Source organism: Homarus americanus, unplaced genomic scaffold (genome assembly GCF_018991925.1).
Source record: "Homarus americanus isolate GMGI-L3 unplaced genomic scaffold, GMGI_Hamer_2.0 scaffold4896, whole genome shotgun sequence".
NCBI classification, from domain to species: domain Eukaryota; kingdom Metazoa; phylum Arthropoda; class Malacostraca; order Decapoda; family Nephropidae; genus Homarus; species Homarus americanus.
Window position 1 is genome coordinate 4,431,001 of NW_024749657.1, and position 18,900 is coordinate 4,449,900.

The following is an 18,900-nucleotide window of genomic DNA, read 5'->3' on the forward strand; positions in this document are numbered from 1 at the left end:
AATAGAAAAAACTAACAAAAACTTAACCTTTTTGCACTCCGTGGATTTCAATATTATCTGGAATGATAACTTTCTTTCTGTAGTGGAATTTAAAAGCTTGTGGTCTTACACTGTAATTGTTTGAGGCTATCGGCAGTTTTTCAACTAAAGATGAGGTAGCTGTTGCATAAAAGGAATTCAAGTGGTCTGAGTTTACTTAAAGGATAGCGTCTCTGGATTTAATATAATTGTTATTATTATTAATATCTTTACGAAATAATAAATAATAAAACTCGTGAAACTGTTAAAAACACTTCGAAATTTGTATTTACAATGTGCGTATAACTGTACTGTACATAAATTTCGGCGAAAACGTCTTTAGGTTTACGAAATACTGTACAGTATTATATATCACGACAATAGTGTTAGAACTGGAAGTTCCCATTTGTTACCATTCTACCATCATGTCCATGACATTACAACAGACATCTCTCCATTATTTATCATGAACTTAGAGCTATAAATATTGGCTGGGTAACTAAGAGCTTCCGATGGTAATATTTTTGCCCAAATTACAGGGCACGGCAGCCTCAGAGCCGACCAGGAACCACCACCAGTACACCACGTTGAAGAAGAGGAAGCAGGAGGGGATAACAGCGAGGGACACTTTTTCTACCATCATGGCCGACAGTCTTCTCGCTCTTGGTGCTGTCTGCAACACGGAGGTTGCCGGCCCCTGCAGCTGCTGGGCTGTGGTGTTCTTATCTCCTGCCGGCATCTGTGGGGTAAAGGGCGGGTGTGAAGCGCCATTTACCTGCCTCATCTCACCAAAAAAAAGTTATTATACCACTGGAATAGCATAAAGTTTAAACCCTGAATAGCAAATAGCTAACCAACAGATGTTATGAAGGAAGTCACATGTATAGTATAGGTCAGGTTAGGTTGGGTTGGGACACATTAGGTCAACAAATTGTTCTCTGCCTCACCTCAGCAATAGAGATCTTCGTCACCCTCGGTATCTGGAGGCCTTGCTTCTCCCTCTTCTCCGTCTCCATCATCCTGTAAAGACAAGGGGCATCAGTCAGTACACTATCTAGAATTTTTCGTGGAGGTCGATTAATAAACTATTGTACTTATTGAGGAAATATGCTCAACGTAACCAAAATATGATTTACCAGATGACTAAAAGTTGACAGTTATTTATTTGATAATTTGTGTTATCAAGAAGTGAAGAGAGAGAGAGAAAGAGAGAATACTGGTACCCACTGGTAGTTACCCAGGAAAACGGTGTCTCCCAGTTAACCGATATCTTTCTGGTCAACCAGTCTAAACTTGAACAAAAGTATACTGTCTCCCAGCTGGGGCGCTGCTACAGTAATTACTACAAGGAATCAGGGGTGCTTGAGGACATTCTTGATGTTTATAAAAAATTTGCTAGCCTACACTGATTAGTCCTCAACTAGAATATGACGTCCAATGTATATGAACCACTGTCCTGCATGGCAGTGAACAGTGACATCACCCACATGACTCTGACCTATATATACTGCTGATGAATATAATGTATTTCTTTGTGTATGAACCTCTGTTCTGCGTGGCAGTGAGAAGTGATACCACCCTCAGTGTCAAGACCTGACTGAATTAATCATAATAGGCAAACTGTACTCCAAGCTTTGTCAATAAATTTGTTAAACTAAACTAACTACAGGTGTTGCGTATTTACTCAATGAAATGTCTATTTATTTACAATTACAGTTAACACTGTAACAGCGTAGGGAGACGGACGCCACTTACTTGATAACAATACCAAACTCGAGGAGGACGATGCTGACAAAGGTGAGACAGGATAGCAGCCACACGTCGATGGCTCTGACGTAGCTCACCTGAGGCGTAGACTGCCTGTTGGAATTGGAACATGCACATACACAGTTATGAGGTGAAGAAGAAAAGGAAGGAATGAAATACACGTAGAAATAACTGAAGAAAAGAAGATAATTATGGTTGGTAACAGAGGACACCCTCAGAGGGAGCCATACATTATGAAATAGTAAGGATGGTGATGATGCTGAGAGGAGGGGGAGGAGGAAGCATTGTCCCCACATTTTCGGGGCTTCTTTAGGTCTGTTTTTATAACGTCACTGGATAGTTAGTTTTTCCGTTTGATATATATATATATATATATATATATATATATATATATATATATATATATATATATATATATATATATATATATATATATAGCACGTAGTTGACAACCTAGGCTAGGCTATGCCGTTGATTACTCAGACGTTTGAGGTAAAAATAAATTACTCATATTTTAGGCCTAGGGTAATTAGCTATTGTTTTTTTTTATGATTATATCACAACGACTTGTAAGTGTTACTAAAATTACGTAGTGTGGGACTCTGGGTCTCTACACGTCTGAACTGCACAGGGTGCCCACAGGCCTATAAATCCGGCGCTGGGAGGAGAAGAGGAAGAAGAGCAGCAGAGGGGATATACAGTCTTACATGGCGACACCCAGCAGAGCAGACATAGTGAGGATGGTGGTGATGCACAGAGTCATACGCCCGGGTATGGCCTCAGCGGGGACGAGCAGAGACACGAACGACACCACCACGAAGAGCCCTGATGGTAGGTACACCTGCAGCAGCACATAAGACAGCCGCCGGGTCAGGTGTACACGGAACGCTAGAGCTGGGTAGGTTCCTGAAGATGGTGAAGGAGGAAGAAGAGGAGTGTTAGCTTAATAATAATGATAGTAATTAACAGTTTACTGAAATAGATACATACATCAGCCCCAAACTTGAAAATATACAGTGAACAGAAATTACATAATGCATACAAGTGACACGGGAGGGGGTCGTGTGTGTGTGTCCAGAACAGGATACATTTATGGCACATCACTCACCGTACACATCCTGGACGCGGGTGTAGGGGTCAACCATCTCGAACCTCACCAGGAACTGCTCGTTGGAGATGTGGTCAGATATCTCCAGGCCGGGAGGCATCCAGGTGTACACGTTGTGCTTCAGGGAGTAAGCGTCTGTGGGGAAGAGACTAAATTTATTGCCGGGTCAGCCATACCAGCACACAACCTGCCATGTTTATTGTTAGTACAGTAAAGTACAATCCTGGTTCACTCCCAACCATCAGCCAATAAGGTACAACACTGGTTCACTCACAACTCTCCATCCTGAAGTTACAGATCTGATGGTCTCTCGGGAACCAGGCGTAGCCCATCTTGCATGACACCTCCACGAACATGCTGAAACACAACACAGCGAAGGAGTTAGTTTACGAGACGGCCAGGTTCAACACACTACCGAACCCGTGAACCCCACAGTGGATGTAACTGAGGTAAATGTCGAAGTGAACCTGGGGAGGGGGCGGAGTTGGAGGAGGAGGAAGATGAAGAAGGAGGAAGAAGACAGAGAAAGAGTTAGAGGAAGAAGAGGAGGAAGAAGCGGAGAGTGGTACTGTGTGGTCCCATCCCTTCCTACCCCACCCACACCACACCCAAACCCACCCCACACCTTTAATGAGAATCAAAGTATATAATATAAACTAACATATTAATCACCCAATCTCCAGGAAGGTAAATACATAGAGCATCACCATTCTCAGTATTTACCTTTGAGTCACTGTTGATTTGAGGAGCCGTAGTAACAAAGGTTATGAAACCGAATATTCCGAGGAGTACCGAGTTATTATTTATCGTTTGGTACTGAGAATGAATTTTTTTCCCGTTTTTTATATACACACACACACACACACACACATGCACATATATTTACGTTCACACACACACACACACACACACACAGGGGAACTCACTTGCCAGAGTAGTCAACGGTGGCGTCAGCGTAGATCCATACTGAAGCGATCGAGGTGAGGACTGAGGGCGTGGTGGCCTGGGAACTGTGCTCTGCCGTCATGGGAAAAAAAGTTACAGGTATTAATAAGAACAAGTGTAGGATTCCCACTATTTTGGGTTAGGTTAGCGTTAGGGTGGTTAATCATCAGGCGAAATTAGCTGCAGGGGTATTCAGGTGATCCAACTACTGTAATTGACAATATCTATTTACTAAAAGACTTAACATAACTTTTAATTAATTTCAAATATTTGTATAAAGTGAAAAATCTTCTTGGTAAATTTGGGGACAACAATAAACTTAAAATGTTCTTCAATACAGGGTGTCTAAAAATGTACACACACACACACACACATTTTTTTCGTGGCGATCGCGTGCCTGTTTGCATTTCACTAGCAACATCGTCCTCCTCACTTGTTGACGTGTGAAGTTTCCCAGAACGTTGCCCACACATCAACACGTGAGGATAATACTGCTCCTGTGATGCCAACATTCACGCAGTCGTCACAATAACCAATACGGCAGTGTGTATATAATGTTTTATTAAGAGATGCGCAAGTTACCTTATTCTAACTTAATTATATACTCACTTATGTAGAGGCAGTACTCAATTATGTAGAGGCAGTACTCACCTATGTAGAGGCAGTACTCACCTATGTAGAGGCTGTATGTACTCACCTGTGTAGAGGCAATACTCACTTATGTACAGTAGAGACAGTACTTACCAATGTAGAAGCTGTATGTACTCACCTGTGTAGAGGCAGTACTCACCTATGTAGATGTCAGGTACCCAGATACTGTTGAGGATGGCAGGGTCGAGGGGAACGTACTCTCCCGGACTCAGCCTCGATGGTATACTCAGCCTCGAGTCCTGCCACTTCACCCTCAAGTTAACCTCCATCACCATCATCTATCAGGGACAGGAAGGGAACAGTAAGGGCTGCTGCGTTATGAAGTAAGGGCTGCTGCGTCATGAAGTAAGGGCTGGTGCGTTATAAAGTAAGGGCTGGTGCCAAGGCCGAATTAAAAAGTATCACAACACAACACAAAGCAACACGACACAACACAACACAGAGCAACACAACACAGAGCAATACAACACAGAGCAACACAACACAGAGCAATACAACACAGAGCGACACAACACAACACCCAAACTCATGTATTACAGTAAGATATTAACACTCACGCCTTCCACTTCTTTGATCAATAAATCCCTGACCATCACTGAGATGCCCACCTGTAGTGCCTCACCTGTAAGAGAACCACGCCATATACCTGACACTACCACACCTTATACCCGACACTACCACACCTTATACCAGACACTACCACACCATATTTATACCTAACAAAACATAGTACCTGATGGGACGGGCGGAAAGATCTCCTTGCGATAGTCACGATCAGTGTAGCCAGACCAAAGTTCCTCACTCTCGTTCATATTGGTGCCCTGCTCACTGTTGCCAGAACCCAACCTGCAAGAAAATTATTTTTGGTGATTGATTGATGGAAAATTTCACATTGATTCATAATGTTCATAGACAATGTAGATATATAATGTGCATATAGAGTGCAGGTATACAATGCATATGGATAATGCATAGGTAATACAGGTACACAAATGATGGTAACACTCAGTTCGGTCGACCAAGGATAACCTAACAAGGCTATTTAAAGTTCAGTAAAATGTTGATAGCATTTGTACATGTTATTTTAGTTGCTAACGTTGAATAAGAACAGTTAGTTACATTATTATACAGTTTTATTTATACTTATCTTCACTTATCAGGAACATTCATCTCATTAGCCTCTATGAAACCTGGTCTAGGTTTGTATTAGGAGGCTTCCAAACACACATTATACTGTACAGTATATAATTCAGAGAGACAGTTTTCCAGTGTCAACATCATCACTGTTTTATGACCATTGTTCCCACTTGTGTAGATTATATCCAGTTAGAGCTTCGATTATTAATTTGAAGAGTAACACAGTAAATATTAATGTGTGTGTGTGTGTATAGCGAGGAAGGAGCGAGGTGGCAGCATGAGCCTTGTAGAGTGATCAGCAGTGTATGTGACCGGTACACGCTGGTCAACAAGAGAACATTACTGGTGTGTGAGAGGTATTTGCTTCACTTAAGGTTCACATTGTAAAATCACTTTGTTCTTGTTTTAGAACGTCATGTTGTACGTATGGCAGTGAGGCGTGGCCGCTTTACTTATATTGTAGAGTGTTACAGTAATGACACTATAGTACGACAATAACATTAGAATTCGACAATAACAGAAAAGTAGGATATTTCACGACAAAAGTAATAGCAGAACACAGTACTGTACATGATGAATTACATTGGTTGTTATTCACACATTTGATACTAAAATACTATATACGATATACATTTAAGAATGGAAAGAAAACATCCCGTAATGCATTAAATTTGTTCATACAGGATCAATAACAATGTCTTAAAGTTACTATGTGCCGCTGTGGTGAACATTAAAATAACTTTAACGTCTGGAACTGTCACGGTGGTGAGATTAAGTACCTCAGTAACTGTAATATATCAGACTCAGTGACGCCATGCTTGTGTTTATCGGTTATACTCTTAAACTTGAAAGACCAGAGTAGGTAAAGACGTGTTTATTATTAATCTGAATCACACAAAAGCATGCAATACTGTATACGGTTTAGTGAGTTTTGGTGGTTCTCTGCGGTGTTCACACACACACGACTAATAGAGGGAGAGTTATCAGTCTCCAGTGTGCTTCATGTTAGGTCACCTTATAACTGTCATCTACAAGTGTTCAACAAGTTCAATAAACTTAGAGAAGACAATAGCAGATGAACGAGTGCACATTATTTAAACGCATATGCTAAAAAGGATTAAATTACATTTAAAAAGTTCATAAATGTATTCAGGTAAATAGTTATCACTTCGAATATTTACTTAGGTAAATATATAACTACAGTATGTATATAGTACACAAAGAAATCAATACATACATATACATTATATACTAATGCTTATAGGTAATGGGATATAATATATACCCTGCCGGCTGCCACATTAATTACCTAAGAAAAATTTAAGTGCAATAACTGTAATAGTTTTGGGTGATTATGATGAATGTAGTAATGATAATATACAGCAACAGGAAAAACACAGGTATTACTGTAATAATAACAATAATACTCACTTCAGTAGACACACACAGCACACCAGCAGCCAGCGGGGAAGGATCATGGTAGAGGTTCTCCGTAACACTGAAGAAACACAAGAACATTGTTGTATGTCACATAGCACTGTCCTAACATGCTCAACCCTAACCTAACCTACTCTTAACTGAACTTACTCTAACAGTTTAACTGAACCTAACCTACTGTATACCTATACCTAACTCAGTGGTTCCCAACCATTTTAGTACCATGCCCCACTTTTTTATCACAAATTTCTTCATGTCCCCCACCCGTTCATTGTTTAGTATGATATAACAATATCAGTTTTGAAGAAGTATAACATAAAAAATTGTATCTTTCAAATAAAACTAAAGGGTTTAACTTCAAATTTAATCAAATAAAATCCATTTTATAATGTGTATAACATATCTACCATCAGATTAAATAAATTCAATTACAATCAATTAATGAGACCCTTGAGCCTGATGTCTACTGCAAAGAGATTTTATCCGAGGCAGAAATTTTGTTAATTTCAATCTCAAGTCGCCTCGTTTAGTGATATCCAATCGGTTTCTTTTCTTCAGTAATAAGTCATTCACAGCACTAAATCCACATTCCACTAAGTATGACGATGGGAATGGTAACAGTAGTTTTCTTGCCAAACTACTTGTATTTGGATATTTAGCTTGTGTTTCTTCACAGAGCCACATCATTGTTCCTTTTATTTTGAACAGGGCTTTAATCGAGTCATCATTTTGTAATTCTGAAAGTTCTCCTTGATACTCCATGGTTACATCTGACAGATCCACTAGCAATGGCTGAGTCATCCAAGATGGATAATTAATTTCTTTCAAATCAGAAAATCTGAAGTTGAAATCGCTTACCATTATTTTTAAGTGCTCCACAATAACAAGACAAGTAGCATCTGTTACCTCACATTTATTCAGCCAATAAAATTGTTCAAATTTTTTGACAGAAATATTTTCTTGGGATAATTCCAGAAATGATATAAAGCCAAATATCTTGGCCTTTGAATTAACAAGAGTCATATTTGTTCCTTGGAGCTCCTTATTTAAGACATTGAGTTTTTCAAATATATCTGCTAAATAACTGACAAGTGCTTTACCATCAACTGTCAGTAACAGAGTCATATAAGGTTTGTCATCCAAGAACTCACTAAGAATATCAAATAATTCCATGATCTTTTCAGGCAATTCCCATTTGATAACCACCTTACATCAGTATGAAGTAATAATCTTACATAGTCTGCATTTTGATCCTTGCAAAATTGTTTGAAAAGACGCTCACATTTGGCATTAGCTTTTATAGTGTTGATGCATTTTATAACTGCATTCAATGTCTCGTTTAGAACAGGGGAAACTTTTTTGGAAACTAAATTCTGTCTATGAATAACACAATGCACTAACAACATTTGGGGATTGTCGTCTTTCAATAATTTTAAAACTCCATTTTTCTTGCCCATCATCACTGGAGCACCGTCTGCAGCACAAGATATAATGTTCTCCATTGGTATCTGCTTATCATCTAAATATGTTTTTAATTTCTTATATATATCAATTGCAATAGTGGTGGTTTCTAATGCTTCGCAAAATAGCATATCCTCAATAAATTCTCCATTATCAACATATCTTACATAGGCCATTAACAGAGCTTCACTATCTCTTACAGTTGATTCGTCCAACTGTATTGAAAAATTTGTATATTTCAATTTTTCAACAAGTTGTACTTCTACATCACAACTCATTTCATCAATCCTGCTACTAACAGTATTATTACTGAGCGGCATGCTTTTGAGATCTTGGTCATCTTTTTCAAGAACTACTTTCAGAAAAGTTGATATTGCGGGCTTAATTAAATTCTCCCCTATTGTATGATTTTTGCCACATTTTGCTATGAGAAGAGAAATTTCATAACTAGCCTCAAGACCACGATCCTTGCTTGCACTTCTTGCAGAGAACAATGAATTTATTGTTGATCTTTTTTCAAACTTCTCCTTTAGGGATTTAAAATACCCCAGTTTTGAATTAACATGAATACTGTGTTTTGCCTTCAAATGATTTTCGAGACGACCTCTCTTCATGGATTCATTAGTCAAACATTGGTGGCACAACAGACAAAAAGGCAACCTTTCATCATGAGTCGCTGGTATGAACCCAAACAGCAAGTACTCATCTGAATACTGGCGAACTTTTTTTTTGGCGTGCACACTGTTCATTTTATGCATCATGGGGGTAACTGAAAAGTGAAAATATAATATTTATATACTTAGGAAAATAAATTTAATATCTAACTTCTGTAACATACAAGGCACAATGTCAATATGCAGTTGCCATTTCAAGTAAATATTGAGCTTTATATTCACAGTTTTAAATTAATGTTACTGTGACAAGATCAATGAATGATTATTTTTATACATTATTTTCAGAGAATAACAAGATCAATAATCATAATGAAAAGCACTTTAACCAGCCCTCTCAGTGAAGCTAAAAAACAGAGACAGATAACTATATCAACATGAAACTTGCATTTGTGTTTAATTCAATACTGCTTCCATGCTTTATTGTGCACATTTAATTTGGTTGTAGTTAGTTTCCTCTGTTTTTTTAGCTTCAGTGGGAGCGTTGAGCAGCTGACTAAAACTCACCTTCTTCCTCGACAGCAGATGAAGAACTGCAAGGTTAAACAAGTCAGAAGCCACGCATATAGCTGGTGCCAGATGCACGATAACATTAGTGGGTGAACACTTGACTAGATTGCACAAGCTGTTGTGCTCAGGTAGGTTGTAATTACAATTTTACCCTATAAATCTATAATTTTTACCCATATAGGGTAAAATAAAAAAAAATGTTGATATTACTATATTTTTCATATTGCCCCCCTATTATTATTGAATTGCCCCCCAGTGGGGCGTAGGCCCCACGTTGGGAATCACTGACCTAACTGAATTTAACCTACCCTAACCTAACTAACTTAACCACACTTACCCAACTTAACTGAACATAATAATACCCTAACTTAACTGAGCTTATAATGTTTGTGTGTAAGTCGATTCGCCCATAATGTATGTATGTAAGTCGCAGGTTTAGTGTTCTTACTGTTGAATGTTTGTCGCATTTGTGTTTAAACTTGTGGTCTATTGATTCTGATAGACTGATCGTGCGGCAGGGTTGTTTAATGTGAACATTGACTACTTTTTGTAGGTATTCTCTGGGTGTGTAAGTGTGTAAGTGTGTGTGTGTGTGTGTTTGTGTAGATAATTATGTGTACGAGTGTATGAATTTTGTGTACAGTATGTGTATCCGTTTCATTGTGCGTTTGTGTATGAGCATGTATATAATTGTGTTCATACGTGTATATGTGTTTACATTCGCGTATTACTGCATATTTGTCAAACAAATAAAACTTCCAGCGTATGCCAGTATATTGCGACACACTGAACTATTAATCCCCGAACTCCTGCCCTTCCACCCCCCACAACATACCTATCAACCCCACCACAGGTAAAAGACCACACATGCCTGACCAAATCAAGTCACTGCATAGTTATTGGAGGAAAAAGAGGGCATTGTTGCCTAACTCTTTGGTCCTTCTAGTAGATTTTAATGGCTTTCTTGGTCTGTTCATGTTCACAGAAACTTACTGTTTAACCATTGTTTGTATACCTGTATTGTCTATGTATAATGTTTTTATACCTGCATTACCTATGTACAGTGCAATTTTTGTATAGCTGTACTGCTTATATGAATTGTATACCTCCACTATGTATATAAAATACCAATATTAGTACACATGGCGATTTAATTAATAAATGTCTGTCTCTCTAGGCACACGCGATATGAAATAATGACAAGTTAAGAGACACGAAATTATCTCTGCAGCTATATTGGTGGAATACGTCGCGAATACTAGTGCGGCGAGGGTGGAATCTGGTGGTACAGTAACACGTACCCAATGTTTTGTTATTCATGGCTTTTGTTGTGATTACGGGCTTGTGTCTGTCCGTCTGTCTGGGGTGTTGTTTATACATGGTAACGAGGTGTATTACTGAGTACTGGAGGTGTATTAGTGGGTGTATGGTGGTGGAGTGTCTCAAGAGTATTCATGGGTTTGTATAGTGCAGATGCAAAGAGAAAGTAGCAAATTCATAGATGATAGAATAAGCTATACGCAATTTAGGGTGTGTCAATTTTGTCAACATGTTAAAAATCAAATTTGGTAGTCAAAATATTGTGCCTCTTTATGTCTAAACTTGAGATTAGCAAACAAAAATGAATTGAAATAACCCTCACCTACATCAATTATACCTTAAAGTTTCAAATATCAGTATTTCAACAAATTAATGAGACTTGATTAGAATTATTCACTTGATATTAACTAATCTCATGTAAGCATATGGAATATGGAGTATTTTATGGTTCTATAGCTTGTGTACAATATGCATGTCAGAACATGAACATGAACAGGCTCTCCGTGTGGGACAGTTTAATTCTTGTTTTGACTTGTACCAAGCGTGAGGATAAGGCGCCCGGCTCACTCTCCTTCTAGATATCATAGACGGTGGTTTGCTCTCATTGCACTTGCACCTACTCTACCAGACGAATTCTACATTTTAATTATTGTAAGTAGGGCATATTGATTGTCGCAGTTACTTATATCATTGTATAAAACATTATGTTCTAAGAAATTATTATGTTATTTCTGTTACAGCATTTTTGATAAACAATTTGATATTTTTTGAAACAACAATTGAATTATGAAACATTGAAATATTTTTCTATTTGTCAGATAGTGTGAAGATGTCAAAATTGAAGACAAGAAGTCAGTTGTCAACCCACTTGAGCCTGCTAGTTGGTAAAGGGAAGGAGCTTCCTGTATCAGAACTTCCAACAGTGAGAGACATGCTAAGATTAGGGTTACTCCTTCGAGAAAAAAATGCAAAGGACAGAAGGAACTATACAGATAAGAACTCATAAATGACATGATAGTCCCTCTTCTGCATCAATGGACAAAAGCTAATGCACTATTCAAACCACCTGTGATTAATCAGTGTCGAACTATTGAGCTAAAACTAACGAAATTACTTTTACTTTTATCCTCTTCGCCACTGATCGGCTTGTTAGCCGCTTGGGCGATCGGTCACGACTCTTTTCCTTTATATTCTTCACCAAAAGGTCGGCTCGCTAGCCGCCCGGGCGATCGGTCACGTCTCTGTCACGCACTGTTGGCAAATACTGGGCATGCACCGGCTCCTGAATGTACCTGAACCCGCTGCAGTGTTGGTCAAGTCTTCTCTTGAAAGAGCTCACACTCGGTGCCGTCACAACACTTTCTGGTAGATTGTTCCAAGAGTTTACAACCCTCACTCCGAAAAAGTTTGCCCTCACGGTTTTCCGGACTTGCGGCTTCTTCAATCTTGAGCTGTGACCCCTTGTGGGGCGAGCGTCCGCCAGCTCCAAGTAAGGACACTCAACTGAGTAGTGCCCCCTGAGATGCTTATAAACCTCAACTAGGTCCCCCCTTGCCCGTCTGTAGTATAAGCTAGGCAAGTTCAGGCGCTCCAATCTCGCAGGGTAGCTGAGATGCCGAAGTGCAGGCACCAGCTTGGTGGCCCTCCTTTGAACATTTTCAACCAACTGACAGTCCCTAGCATATCTCGGGGACCAGATGGGGTGACAGTACTCCAGATGGGGAAGCACTTCACTCCTGAAGATCGTCACGAGGGACGGACCGTCTAGATATCTGAACGACCTTCTTATAAGACCCAATAATTTATTTGCCTGATTTACCTTCTTCTCACAATGGCCCGAGAACTTCAGCTCATTGTCAACATACACACCTAGGTCCTTCTCACACACAGTCTCAACTAGTACATTTTCTTCATCCCGTTGGGACATATGGTACGCCTCCTTACCGTTGGTACGCCCCAGGTGCATCCTCTTACACTTCGTGACATTGAATCTCAGCAGCCATTCCTTCGACCATTCCTGGAGCCCACAGAGGTCCTTCTGCAGCTCTTCACAGTCCGCTTGGTTCTTAATTTCCCGAAATAACTTGGCGTCATCGGCAAACATTTGTATGGAGGAGTGTACAACGTCAGGCATATCATTTATGAAACAAACAAACAACAGCGGGCCCAATACACTACCCTGCGGTACCCCACTTGTTACAGGTACAGATGACGATTTCGTGCCATTAATCACCACACATTGCTTGCGGTCATGTAGAAAGTCTTCTATCCACGCTAGGACATTTCCCCGAATTCCGTACCCTTCCAGTTTGATTTTCAGCCTTTCGTGGGGTACACTGTCGAAAGCCTTGGCAAAATCTAGGTAAATATTGTCGATATTACCACCCCGTTCTAGAATATGGGTCCAAATATCCAATACCTTGAGCAATTGTGTCAAGCAAGAGCGCCCCGGCATAAAACCGTGTTGGCAATCTTTTACAAGGTTGTTTCGTAGTAGATGTTCCATCGCTGCATCTCTGATAATACTCTCAAGTACTTTACATATTATGCTGGTCAGGCTCACCGGTCTATAGTTGTTCGTGGAGTGCCTATCGCCCTTCTTGAAGATAGGACTCACATAAGCCACTTTCCATTCACTGGGGACCATTTGTTCATCCAGGCATTTACAAAACAGAATCTTCAGGGGCTCTGCAAGCTCGTTGCACAGCTCCCTTAGCACTCTAGGATGCACCATGTCAGGTCCAGGACTCTTATGGACCTTTAGCCTGGACAGTTTATTTCTAATACCCTCTTCTGTGAACACAATGTGGGTCAGTGCTGTGTCGAACCGTCTGTCCTCAAACGCAGGAAGGTTAGTTGCATCCTCTCTTGTGAACACTGAGGAAAAGAAGCTGTTCAATGCCTCAGCTTTATCCTGGTCAGAATCTGCGTAACTACCATCTTCAAGCCTCAGGTCTGATACTCCTACTCGCGTTTTCAATTTCGACTTTGCATAGCGGTAAAACGCCTTTGGGTTTGACTTGACCTCGCGTGCAACCAGCCTTTGGAACTCCTTTTCAGCCCTCCTACACTCTATCTTTGCTTGGTTTCTGGCTCTTGCATACATCCTCCTGTCTTGCTCATCGTTTGACCCAACCCACGTCTTGAATTTCTGGGTTTTCTTCTTAATTTTGTCGACCGCCGCATGGTTCATGTGTAGGGATCCCCTCGTATTCCTAGAAGCACTGGGTTTGGTCTTGGGTATATATTTATCGATCAAATGGGTCATTTTACTAGTTATGATATTCAGCGTAGTGTCTGCGTTCTTGTACCTTAATAAGTCAGGCCAGTTGATACCCCTCATCTCTTCCCTCATCCCATTGTAATTTCCCTTGTAATATTTGCACCTTGGCCTGGCCTTATCTTGAACTAGGTAACAGTTAAATCTGAATGACAACACTGTATGGTGACTGGTGCCAACTGGGGCAAGGTGTTCCAGTTTGGCCACCATACCCTCCTCGTTTGTTATGATGAGGTCAAGTGGCTTGGGTGTTTGCTCCCCTCTGTAATGTGTCGGGTCTCTCACATGTTGGAACAGAAAATTATCTCTCAGAGTTTCTACAAAAAGAGTAGCAGGATTATTCAAGTCATTCGGGGTTGACTCGTTTCTCCAGTCGATGTCGCCATAGTTAAAGTCCCCCATGATAAGGAGGTGGCTGGGGTTGAGCATCGCCGCATTGTTTATTAAGGTTCTTAAGTTCCTTTGATTTAGTGGGCCACAGTTCGGGGATCTGTAGATACACCCGACGATAAGTAAGTCCCCTCCCTTTAATTTAATTTTACACCACTTGGACTCTTCAAAGACATCCTCTCCCTGTACCCTCGCCTGGCTGGCTCTAAGGTCTTGCCTAGCGTAGATAACCACACCCCTCCTGCAGGAGTCTTGAGTTAGGTTCGTAAATGAGTCATATCCAGCAATACTGAACTCACATTCCTCTGGGTCGATTCTCCTGTTCTTGTACAACAGTTCTACAACTCCTACAATATCTGGTTGGTGTACTCTTAGTAGTGTTTCAAACTCCTCCCTCTTATCAAGGAACGTGTCGGTATTAGTGTACATGACATTCAAGCCAGAATTTGTTCTCGGTAACGTCTCTGCTCTTAGTAATAAACCCGCTCCACCCACATTCTCAGAAGCTGCAGCATTTGCTAAGTACACTGTATTTTGCAGGGTGTGGTTAAAAATTTCATTGTTTACACGGCGCTCGTTCCCTCCTGTCCGGTAGGCTGAGCCGGTGCCGCCTCCCGGGTGGGGGGTTGAGTGGGTGGAGGGTGCACTGCTGCCCCCTGGCCCTGTGTCGGCACACTTGTTTCCACTACCCTCCCCCTGAGTATAACCCATGTGCACCTGTCCCCGTTCCTTCTCGACTCCTCCCTCTTCTGCTTCAAGTCCAGCAGGAGCTTCTTGTGCTGTTCCCTCTGCATTACCTCTCTACGTCTTTATCACCTACTGTACATACAGTAATTTCTTTCTAACACACACACATAGTCATCCTGCCTCACTGGCTAATAAAATGGTTAAATTAAATATCATTTGGGTCAAGGTAGATACTCATTTTACTAAATTACAGATTATGAAAGGTTAAATTTCAAATAGTTAAAAGCTATGTTCAAATAACAAAATATGTGTGACAAGTACAGCATAGTATTGTCTGAAAATATGACTAGATTTATGAAGTCTTCTCCCCTATAATCATGGTGTATTCTTTTCCCAAATTCCAGAAATATATAAGTTATCTGTATTATACTTAGGAGTTCTTATAAGAGAAGTCTGTTTTTTATATTTGGGAGTTCTTATAAGAGGGGTCTGTTCTGTACAGGTATTTGGGGGTTCTCATGAGAATATTTCTTGGATGTAACTAACCTGCATATTTTAATACAGGTGGACAATAATACTTGTTTACTGCTGCTACCATCTATAACATGCAACAGCTAACAACAAGGTGACTTGATATACTTCACACCCTAGTAAGTGGGTTGAAACTGGACCACAAATTTGTTTAACAAATGCAAGTACTGTAGTCTCCACTCTATCTTACAGGAATAGATACACTCTTATATTATAGGGGGTGCCATGAAGTAAAGGACACCACTCTAGCTGTAACAGTTAAGGTGGGTTAACAGTACAGTAGTGGATTAGGTTTTGTTGAATTAAGGTCTCTTAGACAGATAGCTTATTGTCATGAATCATTACTCTCATCAAGTGGTGCAAGAATACCACATGAAAAATGCTACAACCTTACTAAGAAAATTTAAGTCAAGATGTACTGTACAGTATATGTTTCCTATACTGTACTGTGCTACAACGTGAATCCAGATAACAAGGTCTTACCATAAACCCAACAGTGCAAGGTTATGTACAAAGAACACTCCCGTGGCCTCATTTTGAGAGACTGAAGTCAGGATACACACATCTTTCTTATGAAGAGCACCATAAACCCAAAAGACGCCTCCAAAGAAAGAGCATTCAAGCTTTTTCTATTTTGTAAAAGGTTCCCATTGAAGTCAAGGTGAGAATACACATCTACTCATGAAAGATGCCTTGAAATCTGAGGACAACATCTTAGGAGACCAGACTTCAAAATTTTTGTGATATAAGGTGATGGTGATATAACACTGATAAATCATGGTGTAGCCAAAGTCATGAGGCACATCTACCCCTTGGCAGTAGTGTGATAGCAATACCTGTACCGCCTATAAAGTCTGTGAAAGTGAAGTCACCATAAGTTATTTTTATGAGCAAGGAGGGTAGAAACCTTCATGACACTGGACATCAACCTAGCCCACATGCACTGGTGGAGTATCACAAACATGACTGGATAGTAATGATATTATAAAAGAAGATGTAGGACACAAATGTTGAATTTCTCAAGCATACGACAGTTGCACTCCAAAAAAGTTTGCATAAACAACAAGCTACCATTTGGTAACCACACCCAGTGGCCACACCATCATGGTCACAGAAGGGATTGGAGGAGGAGCTACCATTTGGTCAACACACCCACTAGCCACACCATTGTGGTCACATGACAAATTCCTTTTTTTAATATCTTCACTACTGGATGCCATTTTTTCAGCTTGTTTGAGGGGAAACTCTTTGAAGTCATGCACCACACAGAAGGCCCAAGTGCGACACACGGGGACTCAAAGATGATTTCGGTGAACTCTTACAAGAAGACAGCAGACAAGCTCAATAACCAGTTTTTTGAGGCAACGCTCCAGTAAAACGAGAAGGGAATGGGCGACACACTGTATAAACTAAGCAAAATGGACATAGGTCAACTGTTACAATGGTTAAGTGGCTATCTCACCAACAGAAGGGTTCCTGGACTGTTTCAGGATTACAAAAGAGAAGTCAAAGATATGCAACCTGGCACACTCCTCCAAGGTGGAATATTTAATACCACTATTCAATGTACTCATAAACGCATAGTTAAAAGTTTATCCAACAGAGACCCACCACTATCACTATTAGCTATGCAGATGACATTCTTGTAATCTAAGAAACAAGTATCTTCCCAAGTTTGGGCACATACATTGTGGAAAAGTTGAGCCATCCGACGTACGCACCTGTGTACCCCACAAACAGTCGGCAGGCTTGTGGAACCTTGGAAAGGGGTAGCCAGTTACACCACTGATTCAAAGTTACCTACCTTCTCTGATAATAATCCATATTCCACAACTAAAAAAAGAGCAAGTCCATTATTTTGAACCATCATTCGTTAAACAACTTGAAGTGTGTATATAATCAAGTGTACTAACTGACCAGATGTAGTCACAATTTAACTCAATATAATCTGCCAGGTTTCAATATTCATCGGCCAAAGCAGGGAAGATACTTCTTTCTTAAGACTGCATATACTGTACTACTAAAACTCACCATGAAGTACAAACCACCCTGAATCATGTGCACACAGCCTGTGAGAACCTTGGTCTTATGATATCGAATGAGGTTGCTGAGGTGTTCAGCAAACAAGCTGGTAACCGCAAATGTGGCTCCTCAAAGCTAAGATAGATAACAACACTGACTGTCTCCTCATTTAAATATCTCAGGGTCTCTATCCTTTGTACCTCACCTGCCTTATAACAGCTAACTATCACATGTACAGTGTACAGTACTTGTATTTCACTTGCTATACAACAGCCAACTGTCCCCTATACTTCACCTGCCATACAACAGCTAACTGTCTCCTGTACCTTACCTGCCATACAAAAGCTAACCTGGGGTACAACCCACACTATGGCGCCAATATCAAAATTGCTATAACAATATACTGTACTACATCCTCCATTGGGTTAACCAAGGAGAGGAAAAACGTGTCTTGCATAGCTTGTGGGAAAATATGGTAATTTTACTACAGTATAATTCCAAGCTCAAGGGGAAGTTTGTGATAAAAGTAAATATATGAACCTTATTAGCTGCCTTGATGTTAAGGTAACTAATATGGAAGGAAAAATGTTAGAAACAAGTGATCAAAGAACAAATAAAAACATACCGTACAGTATTTGACATTTTGCATTATGGTCTAAACTTAAATTTGATATACTGTACCGGTATTATGATAGATCAAGACTTCCTGCTGATGACGAACATGTGATAACATTGTTACAGTTATCATATCTTGATCATAAATACACACAAGACATTTTTTTCATATCAAGTGGATCATGTGAATAAATACCCAGACAATATAAGCCATATGTAACAAAAACTACATAACAATATGTACTTAACTTGTAAGAAATATGAAATTCATGAAATCATTTTATACCTCACATTATAATGAAGTTCAATAACCACATGAAACACTAAATAACTTACTGGTCACCACAAGT

At 40.0% G+C, this 18,900-nt stretch overlaps 2 protein-coding genes across 2 annotated transcripts; both read right to left on the minus strand.

Moving 5' to 3' along the window:
* Positions 1-320: 320 nt before the first annotated feature.
* On the minus strand, positions 321-7,275 carry LOC121853443 (glycine receptor subunit alpha-4-like). The gene is made up of 10 exons (XM_042347575.1): positions 7,058-7,275; positions 5,223-5,335; positions 4,629-4,767; positions 3,820-3,910; positions 3,168-3,250; positions 2,894-3,028; positions 2,493-2,691; positions 1,774-1,878; positions 966-1,038; positions 321-757 (listed from the first exon to the last, which is right to left on the minus strand). The coding sequence occupies exons 3-10, from the start codon at positions 4,765-4,767 to the stop codon at positions 518-520; spliced, it is 1,065 nt and encodes a 354-aa protein (XP_042203509.1). The 5' UTR covers positions 5,223-5,335; positions 7,058-7,275; the 3' UTR covers positions 321-517.
* Positions 7,276-7,501: 226 nt separating this feature from the next.
* LOC121853482 (SCAN domain-containing protein 3-like) lies at positions 7,502-17,133 on the minus strand. Its single transcript, XM_042347623.1, has 4 exons — positions 16,985-17,133; positions 9,703-9,728; positions 8,465-9,293; positions 7,502-8,213 (listed from the first exon to the last, which is right to left on the minus strand). The coding sequence occupies exons 1-4, from the start codon at positions 17,131-17,133 to the stop codon at positions 7,502-7,504; spliced, it is 1,716 nt and encodes a 571-aa protein (XP_042203557.1).
* Positions 17,134-18,900: the final 1,767 nt, after the last annotated feature.